At 32.0% G+C, this 26,196-nt stretch overlaps 2 protein-coding genes across 2 annotated transcripts; one reads left to right on the top strand and one right to left on the bottom strand.

Annotated features, from left to right (window-relative positions):
* The first annotated feature begins 2,198 nt into the window (after positions 1–2,198).
* Ude (Uracil-DNA degrading factor) lies at positions 2,199–10,513 on the top strand. Its single transcript, XM_065516478.1, has 3 exons — positions 2,199–2,529; positions 2,635–2,815; positions 9,266–10,513. The coding sequence occupies exons 1-3, from the start codon at positions 2,385–2,387 to the stop codon at positions 9,927–9,929; spliced, it is 990 nt and encodes a 329-aa protein (XP_065372550.1). The 5' UTR covers positions 2,199–2,384; the 3' UTR covers positions 9,930–10,513.
* On the bottom strand, positions 10,503–24,901 carry Ets96B. The gene is made up of 7 exons (XM_065503950.1): positions 24,824–24,901; positions 22,990–23,434; positions 22,736–22,918; positions 19,188–19,266; positions 18,877–18,923; positions 11,109–11,712; positions 10,503–11,039 (listed from the first exon to the last, which is right to left on the bottom strand). Exons 1-7 carry the CDS (start codon positions 24,899–24,901, stop codon positions 10,538–10,540), a joined length of 1,938 nt encoding a protein of 645 aa, XP_065360022.1. The 3' UTR covers positions 10,503–10,537.
* Between the last annotated feature and the right edge of the window lie 1,295 nt (positions 24,902–26,196).

The following is a 26,196-nucleotide window of genomic DNA, read 5'->3' as shown; positions in this document are numbered from 1 at the left end:
AAAAATTAAAACTAACAATTCTAGGGGATAAGTAGTTATGGTCAGTATTCACATATGACCTTTTTGTTGGAACTTTTGTGTATACTTTATTAAATTTGTTTTTGGTATTTATTTATTAACCATTACGCATATTTTGTTCGTCAGTTTTAACATGTATTTTGTTTTGATTATTTAAATTCTTTAAAAATAAACCATGAGTATTTTGATTATAAATATTTCTCTCTTACTCTGCCACTCTTCATTCCGGTTGTAGTGTTCTCTCTCTTACATCTAATGTAGTCACATAAGGGAAGCAAATAGTACCAAATACATTTGAAAAATGTACTTTGTCGGACTTAGTTAAGTATTTGATTATTTTTAGTTAAATTGCAAAAATGTTTTAAAAAAATTGTTGATACCATCAATTTATTAAATTTGTTTGCTAGTAATGTGTATGTGGTTTTTTATTAGTATAACTTTACTAAAATATAACAATTAAAAAAATACTATATTATAAAAGTACTTTTCAGATACTAAGATAACAGGTTTTGAGCTTAAACGTTCACTTAAAACTCATAACAATAATCCTCTAATCTCACCCTATGTCTATTTTTGATAAATTTTTGTCAAATTCAAAATGGTTCTCAAGGCCAAAAATTATCAGGGATAGTCTCCATTTATTAATGTTATTGCATAATACCTTGTTAAAACAATATTACTTGTTAATGCCCATTTCTAACGATGTTCCATATGCTTGGATCATACAATTGTTTTACAGATTTCAAATTTCTTTATTTTCATTTTTTTTTCGTTTTATTTCATTCAATTAAAAATTTAAAAAAAAATACTTTTATATTCATCAAATTTTATGAACTTAATAATTTTTATAAACAAGTTATTTCTCAGAATAAATCTCAATTTAATAAGTATGTATACATTTTCTACACCATGTTCTCATATTTTGCGATATTGTTTTGCTGGAATATTCGATTAACTTATCCTTCAATGTGTCTTGATTGATCCTTACCCACTGTCTATACCTGATAATTTTTTATCATGATAAACTTCAAAATGGTTGTCAAGATAAAAAAATTATTAGGTATAGTCTCCATTTATTAGTATTATTGCTTCGTTATGACAAACTTGTTAGTGCTTTTGCTCAGACAACTTTGTCTTGACAACAAACGTCATTAATTGTTATGATAAATATTTGTCAAGTATAGACAGGGGGTTAGTTTATTTAGGACTTATTTTTATATTATTTGATGTCATGTCATGTCAGATCTATTAAACTTTTGCTGAAAATATTTGTTTCTCTTATTTCATAATTTTGGTTATCTGTTTTAATTAAAAAACTTAAATCAAAACTTTTTGAAATAAAAATTATTTATTGTGTAACTCGAGTAAAGGCTTTATTTTTTAAAGTGGAATAATGTTTTTTTCTCCAAATAAAAAGCTGAGAGCTCAAAAATGAAACTCGTTTATGGCTATTGACGAGTTATAGGTGAAAATTTATAAAAAATGGGGAGAAAATTATTTTTTTTAAAGATTAATTAATCCAATTAGGTTTTTTACATGGATGTATTAAAATAATTTAGAATATTCGTTACAATAAACTTAACCAGATTTCAGTTAAACCAAATAAGTGATATTGGTACATTATTGTACCGCATTGTAGCGGAAAAAGTACTATCGTACCAATTATTTTAAGCGCTGATCCACATGACATCATTTTTAAATGTGCGAGTCTTATTTAATCAATTGTTGTTGTTGTTGTTTCCCCCAAAATATGCTCCCCCTAACAAAATTCAGCAACAACAACTAATACACTGGGCCCATTAGATAGGTATTTACTGTGCGAAATAAATAATACCAGAAACTCACTCACTAACTAACTAATAGTGTGTATAGTGTTTGTTAAACAAAATAAAGAAAAAAAAATACCAAAACAAAAGAATAATAATAAAATAAAACAACAACAATAGAAATTAAATAAATTCTACTATACACAATCTGCTACTAAAATGTGTATGTACAATGTTTAAATGCACGAGAATACGAATTCGAATAGAGTAGAACAGAACAGAGCAGAGCAGTGGATCCGTCTGTCCATGCATCTATCCATCCACCACTGCCATGTATTAACTCATTAGTAACAACTTGAAATGCAGAGGTTGTACTACAGAGCGGCAAATGAAGGAACAAACAACAGAACATCTCACTATATGACTAAATGACTGGCTGTTTGGCTGCTTAATAATTAAACGAAATATTTTTGTCAAATACATTTTATTTGAATACTTTTGTATTCAGTTGTATTTTAACGTTGAGTGTTAAAAGACGTCTTCTTATTAAATTCAAAAAGAAAAAGAAAAACTGAAATTCATTTTTACAATATATTAAAAATGGCTGATAATAATGATTCAAAATTCGGTTTCAAAAACAAAGAAAAGGCTGAGGAAACCCTAGTCCTGTTGGAAAGTCACGATATGCAATATCGTAAATTGACCGTGCGTGGTTTACTGGGCAGAGCCAAGAGAGTATTGTCAAGTATGTTATAGTAATTTTTAACGTTAAATTTTAAACTTTATTTTAAAATCAAAACAAAACTTTGTTTTTTTTTTGTTGAAATTTCGTTACCACTCTCACTTATAGTGACCAAAGCCGAAGATAAAGTTAAAAATATCTCTGATGCTATAGCAGTATTTGAGAATTGGTTATCAGAGAATGGTGGTGGTGCAGCCAACAAAAATGCCAAAACCGATAATGAAGATAAAGTAGAGACTGTACCTGGTTTGGGTTTCAAGGATAAAGAGTCTGCCGAAAAGACCCTCAAGTAAGTAACTAATTATTGAACTATTTAACTTTTAACGTATGTAATTTAAAAACCAATTCCTTGCATAGTTGTATATTTAAGTATTATTTTAAGTACTTTTCTAAAAAGAGACAGACACTCTCTTGTCTATAACAACACAAATTGTCATCTCTGCATATAAGTAATCGTTTTTATTGACCTAATGGGCCTGCTGCCTATATGTTTGTTGTTGTTGCTGTTATATTTTATATAGTTTTGTGTTGTTGTTTTTTTTAATTTAGTTTCTATCTATGTTTAATTCTGCATATTTATTTTAATACCATCGAGATACTCTTCTACGCGAAGGTCAGTCGGCATTTGCAATGATGTCATTTTGGTAGTTTCTAAAGTATTTTCAGTATTTTTCTTTATACATTTTGTTTTATTTTGTTTTTATTTTTGTGATGCCACTCACTCACAAAACACGTTGTAACTGAATAAAAAATAACACAATAATCGCTAAATTTATAAATACTCGCTCATACATATTGTAGGAATCATCGAAATTATGTCAATATTGTTACTGTATTATTATTATTATAATGACTCTGTTCGATACTTTGTGTAAATAGGTATGTTTGTATTCAAATTGATGTGCTCATTTGTATATCGATTTATCCGTTTTATATTTACATACAAATAGCTATACATACACGTATTCTATAAAATTATGTATCTATACATATTTACACCGATAATTCCATTTATATTGTCATACTCAAAACAGTAGTCTGACAGGCCCTAATGTTGGTAAACAATTAGAAATATTTCTGTATTGAAATATTGTTTTAAAACAAATACATCTTATTTTTAATGGAATTGATTTCTATATCTTAAATAGCAAGCGTTTTCAAAAGAGAGGTGATAAATTCAAAAAAGTGTTAATAATATTTTTCTTAAATTACGCTGTACAATAAGATATTAAATCCTAAATATTTTCGACTTGAACTCATTTGTAAAGTAAATTCGAATTTGATTTTTATGTGTCGTTGTTTTCAGTGAAGATTTAGAGTACGTTCACTACCAGTGCTTAAAACATAGTTTCCAGATTATTTAGTTCCAAAATCTTAAAATTTTTCGAAAAAAATCGTCAGTGACTTTTCTAAATTGGCAAAAAATCGTCAAAAATAACACTTTTTCTCGAAATAACATAAATTTTGCACGCTATTTTCTCATAAAATTTCAAAACGAAAAAAATCTGATTTGTTTTCATTAAACGATGACTCGAATGAAATCTTAAAAGTTTCTTTAACAAATTTGGTTTCTCTATTTCCAACACTTTGAACACAAATAAACCCGGGAACTCTATTGAAAAAATGTTTTGAATATAAAATAATATAATTTCTATTGGCTTCGACTTTGGTGTTCGTTCGAAATTGAAAACAGCGCATGAATTTACTAAGAATGTAATTTGATAAACATTCCTGTCAAAATTTTCTCTAAATAAGTTATATTGAATGAAATTGTTTTATTAAAAATGTCGCTTAAGTACTTGCAAATAAAAGATTTTCCAATAAACTTTCTCTGAAACTTTTTTAAAACACATTTCCAAAAATTGTTCAATAGTCTTTTTGAGATACATATAAATTTCCCTATTTCTCTTGATAATATAACTTAAGAACAAAGACTTAATAAGAGTCATTCTATTATCATGCTTAGTTTATTTATTAAGATGCCCTTAAGACATTCCTTAAATTAAAATAATAAATTTCAAATATTAGTTAAAACTATTGAAAAAGAAATTGTCAATGGGTCATTAAAATCATCAAAATTACGACAAATCGTCAAATCTGACAATTTTGTAATTTTTAAAGAAAATTTCCAAAATTTTATTTTAATTTGTAAATTTTCTTTCGATAGGGAATTGTTAGCAAGGTTGCCAATTTAGCCATTTTCCGGCTAGATCTAGCAATTTTATTTTCATTTAGCCATAAAAATATGGCTAGATTTAATCTAGCCGGAAGATCTAGCCATTTTATTTTGTCTTAGTCTTTTTTATTTTATACTTTTCTTGAACATTTTTGGAATTTTTTAAAAATAAAACAGTATTTTTTATCAAATGACAAAGAAACAGCCTTTTTAAACAAATTCGTCTGTTTATTTGATGAGAATATTATTGGTTTTAAAAACAGGCTTCGAAATTGTTTCCAAAGCAAACTCATCAGGCATATTCAAAAATCAATTTTGCATTTCTTCAATGGATCCGATTATGAAATGCCCAGAAATTTATTTAATTTATCAAAAAGAAAAAAAAATTATTGATATTATAATATTTATCCCCATTTTCTCTACCTCTGGTTATTTTTTATCGTGACGATATACTGACAGTTCTCATACAAAAATTCTATTAATTGGAAGTATATCGTTACGAAAAACGATAACCGGAGATTGAGAAATGGGGGTTAATCTGCTAAACCCCATTAACACGAAGTCGGTAACAAATATTTTTGAAATCTGTCAGTATAAGTATTGGTTAACACATACCAGACTTCGTGGTAATGGGGGCAAGAAATGTAGTATTTATGAATTTGTATTCAGTTATTCTTGGGTTTTAGCCATTTCTAGCCATTTTTAATTCAAAATCTAGCCATTTTCTGAGCTGGAGAGTTGGCAACCTTGATTGTTAGAGCTATTAATTTAAATTTTTGATACTCACTCTTTCTGCTACATTTTAAAAAGTACCAGTTTATAGCTCTTAAATTATCTCTTCCAATATCAATGGATTCGCTACAAAATATCAATATATTGTTACGTTTTACCTTTTAAAAACTGTGGTTTATTTCCGTTAAGTAAACCTAATTCTTTTAATTGCAAACAAAAGCGGTTTAGTAGTTTAAAATTGCAATAACTCTTTATTTACACAATAACAGTTTAAAAAGTCACTCTGTGTTTTAAATAACGGTTTTATAATTCACACTTAACACTTTCGCTACAAGTTTTAACTGGAGGTGTTAATAGATGTTTTAAGTTTATCATATGGTTGGTATTGATATCAATATTGATTGATATTAATATTAAGGTCCTACGTGTCCTGGTTTATCCGTTATACCAAATTAAATTTTTAGTCCTGGAAGCTTATCCTGAAGCCCCCAATGATTTTTTTTTAAATATTTTTATATTTCTCTAATATGTTTCTAAGCATTCTAAATAATTTTTATTACAAAATTATAGTTTTTACAAATTTTATATGCAAAAAATCGAAGGCACTTTTTTTAAAAAAAACAGTTGGATTCAAAAATCAATTTTCACACATTTTCAAATTGCTATCAATCGAACACGAATAGCGATAATTCAATAAAATAAATTGTAAACATCTCTAAATATATTCCAAAAATAGACTCAAAGACTATTTTTTAAAAATATTCATAATTGTCGAAGTTATGTTCAAAAACCTAAAATGTATCCATATGGATACAATGTAGCGAAAGGGTTAAATTATTTATTCGCTTGATGTTGTCTCAACAAAGATTCACAATAAAACTGACTGTCTGCAACTTGCTGTACCTACATATTTATATATGTACACCATTTCTAGAAGTTTCATGAATTATCTAACGGACAAAATTAGAATGTTCTATTTCTAGAGCTTTTAGTAGCCTTAGCCTCAATTTCTCAATCTCTTGTTATTTATTTATTTATCGTGGCAGTTCTCTCTCATACAAAAATTATATTAATTGGAAGTATATCGTTACGAAAAACGATAACCAGATATCGAGAAAATGGGGCTTAATGTTAGCAGCTTTAGCAATTAATATTGGCAGCACTGTGCTGCCAAGTTATGCCAATTATGACAATGTATACAGAAGCTGATGAATGTGGAAACCCCATGATAAAACCGTTTCATTAAAATTGATAGTGCAACTTCGTAATAATATTTAAAACTAACTAGCTTAAAAATTCTCTTTCCAATGACAACCAATTTTAATAAAGTATCTTCGAATCAAATCTAAAAATGTGAAAATAATTCAATTTAATATTTTCCTAAAGTACCTAACATTAAGTTTAACAATTCAGTGTGACAGGTCACACTAACTCGATACAAAATTTTTATTTCGGAACCAAATATATTTGCCGCTTATGGACTTATTTGGATGATTCAACACAGGTAATTCAGAAAGTATTTCAGACATATTTGAGTGTTTTTTTGTTTGTTTTATACGTTAACTTCGAACATCTATAGGCCAAATTTGGACGATTCAACTCAGACAATTCAGAAAGTATTTCTAACAGATTGGATTGTTTTTAGTTATATACGTTAAGTTGGAACTTTCAAAAGCATTTTTCTATTCGTACATCATACGATTGTTTTAAGTTATTCAAATTAGACGGTGAACAATAAAAAATGCATTCGAAATTTGATAAAAATGATCTTCAAAACTAATTAGAAATCTAGTAATCAGCAAAATAAATTCGGTCTGATTTAAGTTATGAACAAAATTTACAAAAAATGAGATAAGTTTAGTTTCAATAAACAAATTTACGAAGGTCTTTGCCTGCTCATTTTAATATTTTGCTATTTCAAATCGGGAAGATCGGCCCACAAATGGCTGTTTTATAAGCAAAACCCGCTTATTTTAATTAAATAATTTTAGAAACCTTACACATTATTGTGAAATTCCTTAAGAAAAATCCAACATCAAACCAAACACTGTACAATAACCATAAGATCATTATTATTTAGCCATCATCATCATCATAATCATTGTAATTAAGTTTATCATAATTACCAGGTGCTCAGTAAAAAAAAATAGAATATATACACTTACCTATTCTCTTGGAGTGATGCAACGTAAGAGGAGTGTTTGCATTAATTAAATGAAGTGTCTAAAGAATATTTGAAACCAACGCAATCATTTAAAAATATAAAAATAAACATTTCTAATGAAATTTATTAGTTTTGTTCTTATTGTTTTTATTAAAAATAAATTTGATAGAATAGAATAAATAGAAATAATGTCTCACAACACTACTACGACTCTGCTAATATGACGCTGTTTCTAATTGATTTTTTTTTCGTTTAGCTAAGACTAAACCAAAAATATTTAAATTGTAATTTGTGTATTTATTCGAACGAGTATTTTCATATACATACATATATTTAGTCATAAATCTTTAAATGCTTGTTTTACGGAATGCTAATTAATAATCCATTTGTGTGTTTTTGTTCTAATAATTGAAATTGTGGTGAGTTGTGTTGAGCTGTTTGAATATTTTTAAAGTGTGACGTATAACTGGTTTTGAATTGTGGATTACACAGTTGCCTGTAAAATATTTGATATGCATTGAAAATAGTGTGATACAAATTTAAATTAAATATTTTACCATAGAAAAACATAGAGCGGAAACTAGAAAAAAACTCATACAAAAAAATTACTCAAAATAATCACACATACGAGTGTTGTTTTGTTTTTGTTTTCACATAGTTTTTTTTCTACTAATACATTCTCACCACTTAGGTTTTTGACAACTAAGTTAGGGCTTTGACAGGAGAGTTTCTGCTCTATGTCTATTCTCTATGTATTTTACATACATAAATTTATGTATATCGATTTGTATACTTGTATGAGTGTCATTTATTTTAAACTAGTTTCACTTAACGTGACACATATTTGAAACTTATGCTATTCACCATGAGTGTTATTTATACATTTTTCATTGGTGAACGATCCAGAATATGATCGTTATCATTATAGATAATGGAGACGATATACATATGTAGGTATGTTTGTCTGTCTGTTGAAATCAACTTTCCAAAGCCCCCCAAATATCTAACATATATGATTGATACATCAGTATATGCGCAATAGGCCTGGTTCGGTTGCTATTTTATGGTCATAGTTTTTTTTATTTTTATAATTTTGAATTATCATTGCTTTGTATTGACATATTTAGCGTTTTAGGCATATAGTTCCTCATTTGAAAGTAATGCAGAATGGATTTATAAGATAAGCATTTGTGACCGATATTTATCATGCCATGTTTCCTGTGGAGTCTGGTCATCTATGAACTACTGGAAAATCTTCACTATATCGAAAATAATGCATATTGCTCTGAATCTTTTCCAGTCATTGAGTCGTCACATGGCCGCGAGAGATTTCCACTTTGTTTACCTCCTGCTAGAGTTTGGGAAATTTCTTTTAATATTTTCTGCTTAAAGTTACAGTATTATTTCTGCGCAGATAAAACAATTATTGATCTCCCGGGAATGGAAAAAGTCCATGATATTAGGAACCCTAGCTTATGCTCCTAAGGTGAGATTGTTATTTCATCTCTTGATATTTTACTAGAATACATATTTGTTTTAGACGCAGAAGTCTGACTTTATCATTTACTGTTATCTTTCAAATCGCTTGGAATTGGTTTTGTTCAATATTTTAAGACCAAATTTAACCAAAATTTCCACTAATACTTATTTTATATTCCCCTAATTAGAATCTTAGAAGACCGTGATCCAGAATATCAAAGACTTGCCGTCAAGGGACTTATTGGCAGTTCAAAACGTGTACTCTCCGGCACTAAAAACGAAGAGAAAATCCAATCCATCAAAGAAGGTGTCAAAATTCTTGAAGATTTCCTAGAGAAATTCGAAACTGAGAATCTCATTAAGAACAATAGAGCCTATTTGGCATACAGTATAATTGAACAATTACCTCAGCCAGAAGATGCTTTACAAGTGGAATTCCTTAAAGCCTACGGTGGCCCTAAGGCTAAGGGTAATTACAAACATTTGCGCACCATGCTACCCGAGGATGATGATACAACCTATGATATTCTACGTAACAGAAATATTACCAAATTATTGGCCAAACTAAAGGAAGAAGATGCCAAACTGTTTGATGATGCTGGTAAACCCACCGAAATTCACATGCAATTGATACATTGGGCCTATAGTCCACAACCGGATAAGGTTAAGAGTTATGTGTCCACATTGAAAAAGGCCAGTCCACCACCACAACCCAAAAAGGCTGAGAAACGTAAATGTGTAGAATCGGCTTCTTCTGCTTCCGGTTCGGGATCTGGTTCGGATGACAGTGATATGGAGGATGCTAAAGAAGAGAATGGTGAATCTCCTGAAAAGAAGGCCAAGACTTCCTAAATATTTAATGTATTTGCGTTCCATACAAAGTCATTTACTATAGTAGTACTTACAACTAAATAGTTTTAATTTAAAAAGAAAATTTAAGTTAAAGGGAATCTTCTCAAAATAGGAAAAAACAAAACAAAACAAATAAAACAATAAAAAAAATGTTGAAAGGTTTTAACATGCCACACCATTTAGATATAATTAAGGGGTTATTTAAGTTGATGCCCTTAATGTTTGATGACACCTAGAAATCAATTTTTGCACGGTGTTTATACCTAAACTCAGAGAAATTTTGTAAAAATAAAATTCAATTTAAGGTATTCAAGTCATAAAGCAATAGAGTTAGAACTCTACTTAGAGTTGCTTTATCGATTAAATACGCTTAACTTAATTGTATTTGTATCTCGTATCGTATTGTATACTTTTGTTTATATTTTATGAATAATGTTTAATTAACTATTTATAGTTTTACTCGTATGAGTGTTTACATACATATTTAATAATTATATACAATATTACATTTTCAACAATGTTAATACAATTACAATTACAAATACATTACAACACTATCAATCGTTATCATATCAATCAATTAACATCTGTTTGTTTTATTTCCTCAATTAAAATTTACCATAAAATAATTGCTCATGATGTTTTGCCCCCGTCACATGGCTGAGGCTGAGTGAGCTTCTCTCTCTGTTTGCCTCCTCCTCCAGAGATGAGGAAGTGGTAATTGCATCTCTTGATATTAGACTAGAGTCTACATTTGTTTTGGTTGCTGACGTGGGTGAAGCTAGTAAATTATGATGATGATGGTGAAGATGCTGTTGCTGCTGATGATGATGCTGTTGATGATCGCCTTTCGCTGCTGTGGCTGAATTACCCAAATGGCCATAGGCCATATTGAAAAGGGCCTCGGGATCACAGACAAAACGATATACGTAACGTTCGCCATTAACCTTTTGCATTATGCCCTTCTCGTAATAGTAACGTAGACTGCGTGATAATTTGTCGTAATTCATAGCGGGTCGATTTTTTTGTATGCCCCAACGCCGTGCCACCTCCTCGGGTTCGATGAGTTTGAATTCCATGCCACGACCAGTCCAGGCAATGCAACTAGAACTAAGGGGGAGATAAAGTTGTTATTAAATATTAAAGAAATGACTGTTGTTTTCCAAAAGCCCCACTTACTTTGTGGTCGGCTCATCCAGCAGAGCCACCAAAAATTGCCACAATTGCAGTGAACCCCTTCGCTGACTAACCGTATGACTGGTCGTAATATTATTATTGGAAGCATATAAACTTTCCAATTTGAAATCTGTATCCGTTGACGACACCGCTGTTGAGGAGTCCACTCCACTTCCCGGCCTTAGTGTATATGTAGATGATATCGCGGAATTATAAGGATTTTCATATTTTATATCAACCTCGGCCGTAGTGGAAACAGGTGCCAATGCTAATGATGATGTTGTTATTTCCGCTGTTGTTCTTAAACCATATGCCGTTGGCGTCTGGCCATTGTATTGATGATGATAGACCGAAGGTGAATGACTGAACTTGAACGCCGATGAATGTGGACTTAAATGAGCGTGTTGATGATGATGCAGATTTGTGCTTTGAGCATGGGGATGATGTGAATGGTGGTGATGGTGATGTACATGCGGATGTGTAGTATGAGGATGATGATTGGTTAAATGTGTAGTGGTTGAGTCTGGATGTTCAGTTTTCGTATTGTGATAATGCTGGCCAAATTGTAGGGAAGACGAAACACCGTTATTATTACAGAAGTTGGAATCTGAAAAAGTGTGAGAGAAAGAGTTGCATATTTTTCTATGAACTTTTACTTAAATTAATAGAAATTTATATTTTCTATGAAATTATACTTAAATTAATAGAAATTCTAATTTTCAAGTTTATTGTGCGTTAAATCTGTGTCAGATTAAGAAAGCTTTTGTTTTCGTGTATTCAATTGTGAGATTTGTTTACAGTGGGAAGAATATAAAATGTTACAAACTTGGAAATGCTTTTTAAATTACATATTCGCAAGTTTATTCAAAGTTAGCTATGACCTTTTCCCATCTTTCTGGCAACATATGGGTTCCCAGCCAAAAGAACTGCTCATCTTTAGCGGCCAAGAACGAATCAAGCTAATTTCGAATACTATGTTATGAAGTAAAGCGTATCCCAGAGAGAACATTCTGCAGCGATCGCAACTAATAGAAGTAGGACGGGGAAAGGTCTGGACTATAAGGCGGGTGGCAAAACTTCCCAACCACTCCTTTCTATATAGTTTTTAAAAGGTTTTCCAACATGTGGCCAAGCGTTGTTATGATGGAATATTACGGCTTCATGTCTGGCCGCAAATTTTAAGCGGTTTTCGGCCAATGATCATGTCTGGCACCAATGATCGCTTCAAACGAATCAGTTGCGTTCGGTACAAGTTTCCTTTGATGGTCTGGCCAGATTTCAGCAGCTCATAGGACCCTTTTTTCCCACCAAATACAGATAAGGCAAATTCGGAAATTCCCCTCCAGGATATCTTCATTTCTAAAGCCTTAGAATTTTTTTCCAGATTCATTAAACATTTGGATGTAGTTGTTATCTTTGCTAGTCGCTATTTTCATCACAGTTGGTGGAAAATAAACGCTGCAGGGAATGAAGAATATCAATTTTAAATTTAAAAATCATTTTGTGAAAAATCTCTAAATGATTTGGTAATCGTTAATCTTTCTATTGCCAAGAAGGTTTCAAACAACGTTCTTGAATGATTTCAAAGAAGCTCAGTCCTGCAACTCGAGTTATAGTTTGCAATTTGTACCTTAGATAATTAAGCAGTGCGGGTTCACAAGTGCACAAAATGGGGAACCACGGTTATATACAATACTAAATTTAAAACCATCCCAATTTTATGTTTTTGATCAAAGTTGTTCGTCGCTAATGAAACTACGGCACCGAATTTTTGATCGTCACGCTAAATAATAATAATCAATCATGTGGTTTTACTGTTTTCATCAAAGCATTCTCAATGAAATTTAAGTTTCTCTCTCGTAATTTTCAAAATTTTTTGGAAAATAATTGTGTTTCCTGTTAAACTTTATTTATCTATTAGATAGATTTTAAAATTGAAATTAAATTTAGGAACTGTATAGTTTTTTTCTATTTTGTGGTATCAGCTAGAGTTGGGCATAATCGTTCTTTTTACTGATTGGTCGCTTTTGTCCAGAACAAATAAATGAGCAAGTTCGTTCTTTTTGTTCAGTTGTTCACTTCTATTCTGTGGTGTTTGACTGAACTAAGTGAATGAACAATTGCTCGCTTAATGTTTTTGCAGTGAACAGTGAACGAACAAGTCACCTCTGCCTTTGGAAAAAGAATTTGGCAGATTATATCATGATTTTAATAAAGAAAAGGAATTATATAAAATTCAAACAACATAAATCCCATTTAAACGCGTTTTCAAAATATAAGCTTTAAACATCTACAGTAATGTCAGACTACCAAAAAGAATAAAGTGAATAAAAAGAATAAAAAGAACAAGATGATTGAACAACTTCTCATTGTTCATTTGACTGAATTGTTCAATTGAACTTGTTCGTTCATGAACAATCCAACTCTAGTATCAGCAACTTTTATGGAGTATCAGTTTGCTATATTCTCCGTCACACTTTATGTTTGTTCGCCTAATGTTTAAATGAATAAACTTTTGCCTTGATTATTTTGTATCTAGCAATGTTGTTTTTGTTTGTTTGCCTATTACTGTTGTTATTCACACATCAGCCCTTTTTATTTTGTGTTGTGTTTGATGTTAAACATGATGTTACTACTTATTTAGTACTTGTAACAACAAAACATTAATACCCTTAAAGCTAAATGGCCAAAAAAGCAGCAACAAAATAGCAATGGATATAAATTAAATATAAGCGTAATTTTAATTCCCACAACATTAACATCCATTTAAAAATAACAAACAACTACAATGTTACAATAGCAAAAACAACAAAAAAAAAGGATGCAGCATCCTTCTCATCACACAACTTTTTTACATTGAATGTAATGAAATTCACTCAACAATGTTTAAATATTCAACAGTGTACCTGCATAATCTATGAACAAGTGTTGAGTGGAGAGATTGATGGAGAAAACAACAGCAACAATTATTAAAAACAATAACAACTACATTAGCATCATACTATTGATATTGATGAGCATAGTAATGGAGAAGGGGGTTGGGGGTTCATAAAGAAAATCTCTTTGTTTGAATTGGGGGAGTGAGTGGGGAGAGAAGGAGATTTGGTGAGTGGGTTTTTTGTTTTGTTTTTGCAAATGAAATTGAAAATAAGGTTAAATATTGCGTAAACATTCCCATAGGATTGTAAACAATATACACAAATAATGTGTGTGAGTGTGGAAAGAGAATGGAGTGGGGGAGTTAATAAACAAGGGGTAGTTTATGGTAAAAAAGTACTGTATATATGAATGTAGTATATAAATTGCATTGTTGATGAATAGATTTAAAGGTGGGTTTGTTGCTGTTACGACTACTGTCTGGTTTATACAAACATACAATTATCTACATATTTGTTAATTTTTAAGGTACTGTACAGTGGTTCATGGTGTAAAAAATCCAAAAAATCTTTCGTGATTTAAAATACACTAATTTTAGATTTTATTGCGAATTTTATGTTTTGAATTTTATATTTTCATATCTGAAATTATACATATATTTGAAGTTAAATAACATGAACTTTTACCAAATATATAAGTACATTTGTATATTTATTTCTAAGATAAGTTTAAATTTACTACTACTAAAATGTAGTAAATTTCAGTATTAACATCCCCTACTGGTGTAATAAGGGCTTTTTCTAACTGCTCCAAGAGGGATATCGAGAACTGTGGGATATCTGTATATTTACTGATAGCAAAGCTGTCGTTAATGGAATAGCGGGATTCTTCACGACACACACTGTGGTAAATCACAAATCTAGCTGGACAAAATTAAAAAATAAATGTTTGGCAACATTCCTTCTGATCATTTAATGAGCTTCTCAATACAATAGGGAACTGTAATTCATGTTTTGTTTTTTGGTTTTTAGCTCCGATTAGAAAAAACTAAGCTTTAAAGTCAGTTGTTGTCAACAGGTACATTAAGATTTCAAAGAGAAGTGTATTTTTTGTGTGACTTTGGTTTATGATTAAAAAGGCTACGGTGATTTTATTGTCATAATTTTTTTATATTATTATTAAGCTCTATTTCAAGGAAATATGCAACAATTTTCATTTAATTATTTCCATTGTAACTATTAAAAAAAACAATTTTTTGTGAGAAGATCAGAAATTGGAAAAAAAAAATATTTCCTTTTTTCAAGTAGAGTTAAAGCTGTTTATTCCGCATAGTTCCGCTGTAAAACTATATTTGGGTTAATCTGTCAAGTGTTCACTTTAAAGTAAATCAAAAACATCTTGCGCATTTTTGCGACCGCCATACATTTTTTTTCACTTTTCCAGTATGACCTACACAAAGAAAAATTAAATTATTTCCTTTTTTCAAGTAGAGTTAAAGCTGTTTATTCCGGATAGTTCCGGTGTAAAACTATATTTCAGTTAATCTTTCAAGTGTTCACTTCAAGGTAAATCAAAAACATCTTGCGCATTCTTGCGACCGTCATAAATTTTTTCACTTTTCCAGTATGACTTCTACTTTTTCACGAAAGAAAATTTTTGAAGAATGGGTAAAAACTCCCAAAATACATTGCGAAAAAAAAGTTGGTTTTTTATAATCGTTTATATATTTGAACTCATTTTTATTAATATGATTTATTAATTTTGTCCAGTTAGATTTGCGATTTACCACACTGTGCGACATCTGGGTTAACTGAAGAATGCCGGGTGTTCCTAAATGAGATAGCGAGGCATTCTAGGATAACGCTGGGTCCCTGGACACAATGTAAAGCAGCGTAATTGTATAGCAGACGAATGGCCAGAAGGGGAACGATTAAAGATGAGGGAGCGATTTATCCATTTTCTTGAGTATCACAATGGGATCAGCTTTTTGAATACAACCATGCTTGAAGAGTGGCTAACCACGGAAACTAACCTAAGCATTAATGATTTATAAAAATACATTACTAACATGTATATGTTTGTAATTCCTAGCATCGGCAAAACAATGTAAACTTTTAAACTTCTGCATGAATGAAGACTAAAATAATAATAATACGCGATTTTTTTTATTTCCGGGTTCTTAACTGAAAGGGCAACACTGCATCTGTCAAAAGACATCTGTCAGTTGACTCCTGTCAAAATTTGAACAAGCTAAGTAATTTGGTTTGTGTTTGAAAGCCATTGAAAGCAGACTACCTTGTGACTTGTGGAGAAATTTTAAAGAAGTGAATTTAGTCTGGTTATTAAGCATTATTTTATTATTAGGGCTAAGCTTGATAAATATTATGGCAACTTTGCACCATCAATTTCAATGGTAAAAAAAGTGATTTACTTACGGAAGATGTCGAACGTTCTGGAAGCCCAATTGAGGTCTCTACACCCGAAACGATTGATAAAATTACGATATGGTGTTGGCTGACCGGAGATTGAAAGTGCGAGAGATTGTGGAAGCAATAGGCAACTCAGGTGGCTCAAAGGTTTTAATTTTGAATGATCACTTGGGTATGAGAAAGCATTCCGAAAGGGTGCACACACTTGCAGTTTCCATGGGAAAAATTAAGGCTACGTAAGCGGAATGAATGTCTCGGCAGAAAGAGATTTGACTTCAACGATGAAATCATCTCACAAAAAAGACCTCGTCAAATCTTATGTTTTGAATGGATAAAAAAATTGGATAACTATAAAATAATGTTTTTATCCAAAAACTCTTTTTTTATCCATAAACAATTTTGTAAAATTGAAACCTAAATTTCCATTGTTTTATCAATAACTTTTAGGGTGTTATTTTTGTTAATATAATTTAAATAAAAGTACTGAAATTTTGTTTATAATTTACATATCTTCATACCACTGTAACCATAAATGTTTCATACTTGATGTTGATGTGATTTTACATTTATTACACACAATCATTTTACAGCCTTTAAAATTCATAACGCTTACTGGTTTCTTCTCTCCTTAATGGAAAATTTAATTTTATATTTAAATTCTCGACATTCTGCCATTAATAAACAATGATTGTTTGAAATCGCGCTATTTTAGAAATACATATTTTATTTTTTAAAAAAAAAAATATTTTATTTTGCTCTGAATGAAGTGCGAACATGAACAAGAAAATAAGATTTGATTATCATCGGTTACTTGTTGATAATAAATAGATTTTAAATATAAAAATGTATCTTTATCTTCATTGGCTCAGTATTATTGCATTAGTATGCAAGTAGTTAGTGGTTTATTATGAAAACACAACACAGTGTGCTGTGTTCAATAATGTTTTGCTGATGAAGGAAGACGTTCTTGTGGAAGAGGGAGGGTTGGAAGAATATTGTATACTCATAACCTGTCAATTGGATTAGTATAAGAAATAAATTGTGCGCGATATTTTCATTTAATTTTCTTTTCTTTCGTTTATATTTTTATATGCAAAACATGAAAATATTAAAATTTAATAAAAATAAATTGAATTATTGGCTTGAGCTTTTTTTCTCGCGGTTTTTGGGGGGAATGGGTGTAGAATAATTTATTTAGGGAGTGTGACAATTGGAAGTGTTTTTAATAAGTTATTTGAAAAAATATCAAAATACGGGTTAAAATTTTTCATATTTGAGCCGGTACTTTGAGCGGATGGACTTTGAAACACGATTTTATATGTCTGAAATGTTGCTTGAATGCTATAAAAGAAATAATTTTTGCAATTCATTACTTGCGATGAAAAATGGATCCATTACGATAAGCCGAAGCGTAACAGATCGTATGTAATCCTGGCCAACCAAACAAATCGACACCAAAACCTAATATCCATGGCGCTAAGGTAATGCTCTTTATTTGGTGGGAGCAAAAGGGTCCTATCTATGAGCAGCTGAAATCTATCCAAACCATCACAGCTACAGCTTCGACATGCACAGTATGTTAACACAAATTGGTAAAAAACTATTACAGACCTTATGGACATTGGTCAAATCCAAACACACTTTGACATATTGGACCTTATAATAGACTTCAATTCAATGTCCGATTGGTCAGATTGTTAATCGAAGACACTCGAATCCGGGAACCCTTAAACTAATACCCAGCTTGGTAAGCTCATCCACCCTTTCCAAGTGCCCCAGTATCCTAATGATTCTTATGAACGGCATTCAATGGAATGAGGATTTCAGAAAATCAAAGCCTGTTCGACTGTCCATTGTTGATAATACATTAATTTCCAGACAATCCAAACTACCATAAACAACCGAATTTCTCTTGAGAAACAGAACAGTAATCCTTATCAGTATAGATTAGATCCCTGGAGTATAACCCACATATCAGTGAATGTTAATGTCTATTTCAACTAGCAGCCTTCCGAGACGTTCATGCAACTACAGTTATGATTCGGAACTTTCAATACCTATAATGTTAAAAGGGCCGCAGATGTTTCCACATCCAAATCCAATAATTTAAACTATATAAACGCATGTAGACCGATCGTAGACCTAAATTTGACGATTCTGCACCGGATTTGGCAACTATGGGTCTGGATCATAAAATGTTTAAATTTGTTCAATAAAAATCAAGCAACAGTTAAAACTATTTAGAAAACTTAACTTCCTCTATCGTTACAACAAATTTGTTGGATTACATCTCCTGTTCAAATAGTCTGTTTTTTAGTCCTAAGGTCATATATGTATATTGAAAATTTAAAAAAAAAATTATAATAAATGAACAAAAAAAAGTAAAACAATATTGTTCGTTTAGCTTTCTTTTTTGATTATTATTCATTGAGATTGTTGCTATTTTAAACCACTTAAAATCTTACCATCATCGTTTTTCTTTAAAATCCCTGCAGGTGGTGATGATGGAAATCTAGCAGCCACAAAGGGGGACAGGAAAGAATGAAAAAAAAAATTTAGATAAAAATACAATAACAAACAAATCAGCAAATAATTGTACTATATGTTTAATTTTTTTATAAATCAAATGAAAAAACTGTAAAACTTTTTTTAAAACTCCTTGGAATAAAAAAAAAATACATAACTTAAGGATATTGATAAAAGAAAATTGAAGGTTAAATTAAAATTGAATAGCTCAAACCCACAATTAGATTCCCCTTGTAAAAGAAAAACTTACCTGTAACAGTATGGATGCGTCACAGCTGGAATGTCGAAAAAAGATGATGCTCTTTCATGACGCACTCCTTTGACATTTACTGCAAAGTAAAACAGATTTTCACAAATAATTTTCTTTTTTTTATTATTTTTTGGGGGAAAATATACAAAAATTATGTTTTAACCTCATAGATAATGTAGTCTGCTATTAAATATCTTAAAAAATTACATATTAAAACTCAACAGGAGTCAGAAATATTCACAGGATAACAAAAAGCCAACTTAACATCTTAATTTATTTTCGTATTTTTTTTTTATTATTTGTTACAAAACCACTCACTTCAAGTGAGTTCTAGTACTTAATAATAATTTTGTTGTATAACAAAGTTCTATTGTTTGAAGGTGGTTGTGGGAATCTTTCATATGGGAGGAAGTCTGTTTTTTTTTTTTTGTAATATTTCAATAACAGTGAACGAATGCCAATATTTACAGAGTATCTTAAATAAAAAAAGAGAAATATAGAAACATGAAGTCTGACAATGTTTATTGAAAAAGTCAATAAGCTGCAGGTCATGGGGTGTGTGTTAAACAAATTGTTTTGAACTAGTACTATATTAAATTTATAAGATAAACAAAAAGAAAATAACATTCAATAATGCCTAAAGACTTGAAAGATTACAGTAGTTAACAGCTTTGTTCTCACCATCTACTTTAAAGTCATCGATTTGATTAGAATTGAAAGTGGATGGAGTTGAGAAATTCATTTGGAATTTCTAGTCTATCCGAAATTGCTTGCAAAATTACTTTCATGATCTAGACTTCGTTGATATTGTAGCAGCAGTGATTGCTGAGTTGACAGCCCTTGGCCGAGTGAACTCGGGTCATTACGGTGCGTAGAACCGGCTGTCGTGGGAATGAGGCTTCGTTGATCTACCAGCCTGCTGTGGTAAGACTCATTCATCAATCAAGAGTTTTATTTTGGGTTGTAGTTTTTTCAGTTAGAGAGCTGTCAATGGTTGGTTGGTTTACGTGGTAATTCCATGCTCGTGAAGTATAGTCGAAAGGACCCCGTTTTGACAAGATCACACCTCTCGTCGGATGTAGTGTAATTTACATCGTAATGTATATTAGCCGTGAGATATGGTCATTAAGTTTAGACCCAGATACCTTACCAAGGTTGGTCAGATACTGTTTGGCATTCGCAGAGAAGAAAGAGATTTCCTGTTTTTCCATATCCTTACAGCTACGAAAACGGTCGTTAAAAGGAAGTCCAAGGCTATTTGTATGCTTGTCTAGCGTCCAGTGCCCCGTTAATAATGCCAGCAACCTTTATATATCCCTTCTATTACGGGTTATCAGTTGCATGGTTAATTTTTCATTAAAAGAGGGCAACATTAACTTATCCGCACTACATGTATCTAAGTTGCGTCATCTATTTTCAGCCTTTGTAAGAAAGTGCCTGAAGATAATCACCCCTATCGCGAATCAACATTTCACATGAAATATGTTCCCTTTTCCTCTTTTCGTTCATCAACTTTGTTCACGTGAATAAATTCCCCTTGTTGTGAAATTTTTAGATGGAATTTTGTAAACAATAAACAGTTGTTACGAACAAAATTAACTATTGTGAATGAAAAGTTCATGGGAATATCACGATAGCAATTTTTCCTTCGAGGCAAATGGATATTTCATGGGAACAAAATTTCACATGATATTGCCAATAGGTGTGAATACTTTTAATGGTCCCCAGTGGAATTGCTACTGGAACCGCATTGAAGATATCTATTAGCCCATGCTGTCTAATACCTCTGCCTGTTCATTGCCATAGTATTCTCTGTGCGCAGGGACCCAAATTAAAGTAATGTCAGATAGACGACCTAGCCATGACAGAGCATTTGTACATTGCCTGACTAATGAAGATGATGTTGTATAGGCTTTCAATGAGAGAAGTACCGTGAGTATTATGGTCATGAAGTGTATTACGATCTACAACAATTGCAAAAATTTCAGTCTGAAAAATTTCCAGTCAAGTTCGTCACAGAAAACACCAGAACCCACAGAACATTTTAGAAACAACTGTATATATCCTGGTGTCATATTCTTACACGAGATTATCCCTACACCACTCACTCCTGGAGAGTAATATAGTCCGAAAGTAGGTATACGATCGAAGGCAGTAGGCCCAGAATCCCCGCGTGCTCGTATGATTTCGATCTCCAACATCCAGATGCACAGATGCATCCAAACACACTTTGACATATTGGACCTTATAATAGACATCAATTCAATGTCCGATTGGTCAGATTGTTAATCGAAGACACTCGAATCCTGGAACCCTTAAACTAATACCCAGCTTGGCAAGCTCATCCGCCCTTTCCAAGTGCCCCAGGATCCTAATGATTCTTATGAGGGGCATTCAAAGGAATGAGGATTTCAGAAAATCAAAGCCTGTTCGACTGTCGGTTGTTGAGAATGCATTAATTTCCAGACAATACAAACTACTATAAACAACCGAATTTCTCTTGAGAAACAAAACAGTAATCCTTATCAGTATAGATTAGATCCCTGGAGTATAACCCACATATCAGTGAATGTTAATGTCTATTTCAACTAGCAGCCTTAAAAGGGCCGCAGATGTTTCCACATCCATATCCAATAATTTAAACTATATAAACGTATGTACATAAAAGCCATTATCTTATATACTAGTTCGATTTAATCGGAAGAATATCACGTGAAAACGACTAAGTTTTGAATTTTGTATCAACAAAGCGTGTTTTTAACACGGAAGATAAAGATCACCCAGGCCAGCCAAAAAAGTTTGAAGTCCAAGAATTGGAGGCATTACTTCATGAAGATTGTTCTAAAATTCAACAAGAGCTTGCAAAATCATTGGGAGCTACTCAAGCAGCAATTTCAAAACGTTTGCAATCAGCAGGATTCATCCAAAACCAGGGAAATTGGGTACCATACAAATTGAAGCCGATGGACTTTGAAAAACGATATGGTATGTCCGATGATGAATGCGAACCAATATTTGCGATGAAAAATGGATCCATTACGATAATCCGAAGTGTAAGAGATCGTATGTGCAGGCCGTCCAATCAGCACCAAAGCCAAATATCCTAGCGTTAAGGCAATTCTCTGTATTTGGTGGGGAGCAAAAGGGTCCTATCTATTATGAGCTGTTGAATATATTTGGATTATATGACACTCGTGTGCCATTTATGATGCAAAGATAAATCTATTGGTTATTTTACACATTCCAAGTAATCTAGTTTAGAGTTAGTTGTCACCTTAGTGTCCCTAAGTAGTCTGAAGTGTAAACTGAACTCTGTTTAAGTGATTGTTTTCATTTAGCTTAAGAGCCCTGACATTTTACTCTTTCTAAATCATATTTGCAGTATTAGATTCTTAATATTCTGAAATGGTTTCCATACAACTGACCAATAGTAAACAATTTTGATCTATTGACCAAACTATAGCATTTTGCAATACGAGTAACAACGTTCTAGGAAGAATAACTCTAAAAAATTAATTTAATGTAACCAAAAGAATATATAAACTCACCATTATATCTTGAATTTAAATAACTTTCTGTTGTACTTTCAATGCCAAATTTACCAATGGAAGATGCAGAACTACTCGATGGCAAGGCAGGAGCATACATAACAAATTCATCGGCCAACTGCTGATGAGGATGTGTTGGCGTGTGGTGAGCATGATGGACATACCATTGTTCTCTAGCCAGATCTAGAAAGTATTACAAAACTCGAAAATTTAGCAAGCAACATTTTAAGGAAAAATTCTATCCCGCTTCGTACCCGTTGTAGATTGTAACGCTGTTACAGCGCTGGAAGACACAGATGATGATATCGATATGGGTGGCATGCAACAATGGGTTTTCTGTAAATTGCCATTCAAATGCAACTCATCATTGTTGCTGTTGTTATTGGTGGTGGGGTCCATTAGGTTGAGGCTGTTTGTATTGTTATTGTTGTTGTTGTTGTTGGATGTTTGCAAATCAATGCATTTCTTTTTCTCCTGTGAGCTGTTGTGCTGCTGATGGCTGTCTGTGGTGGAGCAGATATTTTTATTAGCTGTGGCGGCGGATGCTGCGGAGACATCACTTGTGGTATTCGATGAAAGGGTTGTAGCCGATGAAGAATAGGAGGCGGTGATAGGATTAACATTGTCAATGTGGCGATTAAGGGATTGATGTAAATTTTCCAGCACCAAATTGTTGTTGCTTGTATTTGTGTAGTCGGTCTGTAAATGATTTAGATGTTTTTAGAAATATTTCATTTAAAATCTTGTTTTAACTTTAAAATTATTGATTTTGTTTTTAATACGTTTTGTTTTATTCAGTTTTGCTCTCAATTATTTAGCAATTTTCTTGTTTTATTTTTGTGCTTTATAAAGGAAACACATCAATTCGTAACAGGATGTAATCATAAGCATAAGTAATAAAATTTTCTTAAAGGATGTTGTGGAATACCGTCGTGTTTGTATTTAGAATATTTTGGCAATATGTTAACTAGAATTATTGGAAGTATTTGTGGGTAAAACAACCCTTGATAGTGAATTAACACCAAACATATTGAACAGATATTGAATTTAAATTCATTTAAGGTGAAAAAGGAACGTAATTAGCAAAAAATTATAAACGAATCTTTCTATGAAAATAAATGTATTGTGGTATCCGAATTTGTAGCCAATCGAATGATTCGATGGTAGACACAGATTTTCGACTTAAGTTTAGAAACAGGAAGTTTGTCGATAAAAATAAATTGCTACACAGAGAAAACAGATTCGTAATGGCAACCGAATTTGTTGCCAATCGAATGATTCGGTTGCATACATAGAATTTTTCGGTTATAGCAACTGAAAATCATTTGATAAAGAAGAATTTCGGTTGAAGCAACCATGTTTTGGTTACAAGTTCTAAAATTTTGTATCTACAACTGTAAAATTCGGTCACCAAGGCGGAATCATTCGATTGGCAACAAATTCGGTTGCCATTACGAATCTGTTTTCTCTGTGTATTGAAACAAACTGCCTCAACTAGGTAATTCAGTCATTAAGACTGGAAATTCGAATCCAAAATATTCTCTTCCTTAACTTATTTTTTAACGACAGTCTTTTATACTGTATTCTATCATTTCTATTTATAACAAAACGATCTTAAATGTTGTCATCTCTCTACTCTATTGGTCACTAGATAAGAGGTAAAATCTTGTATTTTTCTCAAAATGAGTCCTGGAACTCTATTGCAAGCGACTACAATCCCTGCAAGTATTTATTAACCGCTCCAGGCGAAAAATATTGCGAAATTTAGCTGGGTTGGCCATATTTTGAGAAGACCTCATGATGATATATCAAAGATGGCAATTGATTGGAACCCTCAAGGCAACAGACACCTGGAGAAGGCAACTAGAATTCGAAATAAGCGAAACTGGAAAAACATGGTCTGAGATAAGAAGGAAGAATTTCGTTACGCCTGATTTAGCTAAGGAAAAAAGTTCACCGGTATACATCAAATTAAAGAATGGAATCGTTGAAATGAACGCTATTATCGCCCATGTTGTAATTGATAAAGTTCAAACAGAATCATTTCTACAGGCTTGGAAACAGGAAATAGTCACGGGGGGATAAAACTGGAGAATGTGCTGGATTGGGTAACAGTTGATAGCCCAATTTATAGTTGTTTGCCATGGTGACTACAGCCAAAAGCATTCTTTTGCGTCATATAAATATCGATCGCTGTGAATGATTTCTTGCTGATCGATTTACCCGCTTCTGGATAATCGATGTGACAGACCCGCCTTGGACTCTTTTCGTGCACATACTCCCAGATAAGTCCATTACTTTGACTATTCCTAGGTGTGTGGTATGTTGTAAAGGTTCCATGCTTCGGATTGCGGTTGGACATCGGGAGCACTGCTTTAAAGTGATCACAAGATTGAGCTTAAGATCGAGTGTTGCAATCATCTAATGGATGATTGCAGTCAATTATTATTATTCTCACTTATGGTGTTTTCTTTTCTGACACAAAATGTTGCCTATATATTGTGTACCATTTATTAAATGTTACCCATACCCTCATAATGTGTTGCATTTTTAAGGATCACAATAGAACCAAATCATTACCATTTATGCAATTTTCTTTTATGTACTTACTAAATACTAAAAAACTATATTTTTGCTTACAAAAAAAGTGCTGCATTTCTAACCCTTTGATAAAATTGAGGGTGAAACATGTAGCATATATTCAGGGTTTTAGGGTAACATTATTAGAAAAGAACACAACCAAACTACATTTTTTTCAGAAAAGAACACAAAGAAAAAGGCAGAATAAATGCATTATAGTGTAAACAACAAAGTTTTTTTTTCTTCGAAAATGTAGAATTTTTTCTGTTTTGCTACTTCTTTAATTTGATAAAAAGGTGCTGCGTGTTCGGTTTCAACGTGCGAGAAATGGTTTGTGCGGTTCAGATTTGGCAATTTTAAAACGGAAGACAAGACAAAGATCGCGCAGGCCAGCCAACAAAGTTTGAAGACCAAGAATTGGAGGGATTGCTCCATAAAGATTGTTGAAAAACTCACCAATCAATGGGAGCTACTCAAGCAGCAATTTCAAAACGTTTGCGAGCAGCAGGATTCATTCAAAATCAGGGAAATTGGGTACCAAATGAATAGAAGCCGGGAGACCTTGAATGACGATTTTGCATGTTCGAGATGATGTTTGAACCCTATAAATGAAAATAATTACTAGCGATGAAAAATGGATCAATTACGATAAACCGAAGCTTAATAGATTGTATGTGAAGCCTGGCCAACCAGTCGTATCGATCCAAAGCCAAATATCCATGGCGCTAAGGTAATGCTCTGTATTTGGAGGGAGAAAAAGGGTCCTATTTATTATGAACTGCTGAAATCTGACCAGACCATCACAGGGAACCTATACCGAACGCAACTCATTCGTTTGAAGCTAGCATTGGCCGAAAAACGTCCAGAATATGCGACCAGGC

The sequence above is a fragment of the Calliphora vicina genome, chromosome 1 (genome assembly GCF_958450345.1).
Source record: "Calliphora vicina chromosome 1, idCalVici1.1, whole genome shotgun sequence".
Taxonomy (NCBI): domain Eukaryota; kingdom Metazoa; phylum Arthropoda; class Insecta; order Diptera; family Calliphoridae; genus Calliphora; species Calliphora vicina.
The sequence above is the reverse complement of the archived record's forward strand: the minus strand, read 5'-3'. Positions and strand labels throughout refer to the sequence as shown.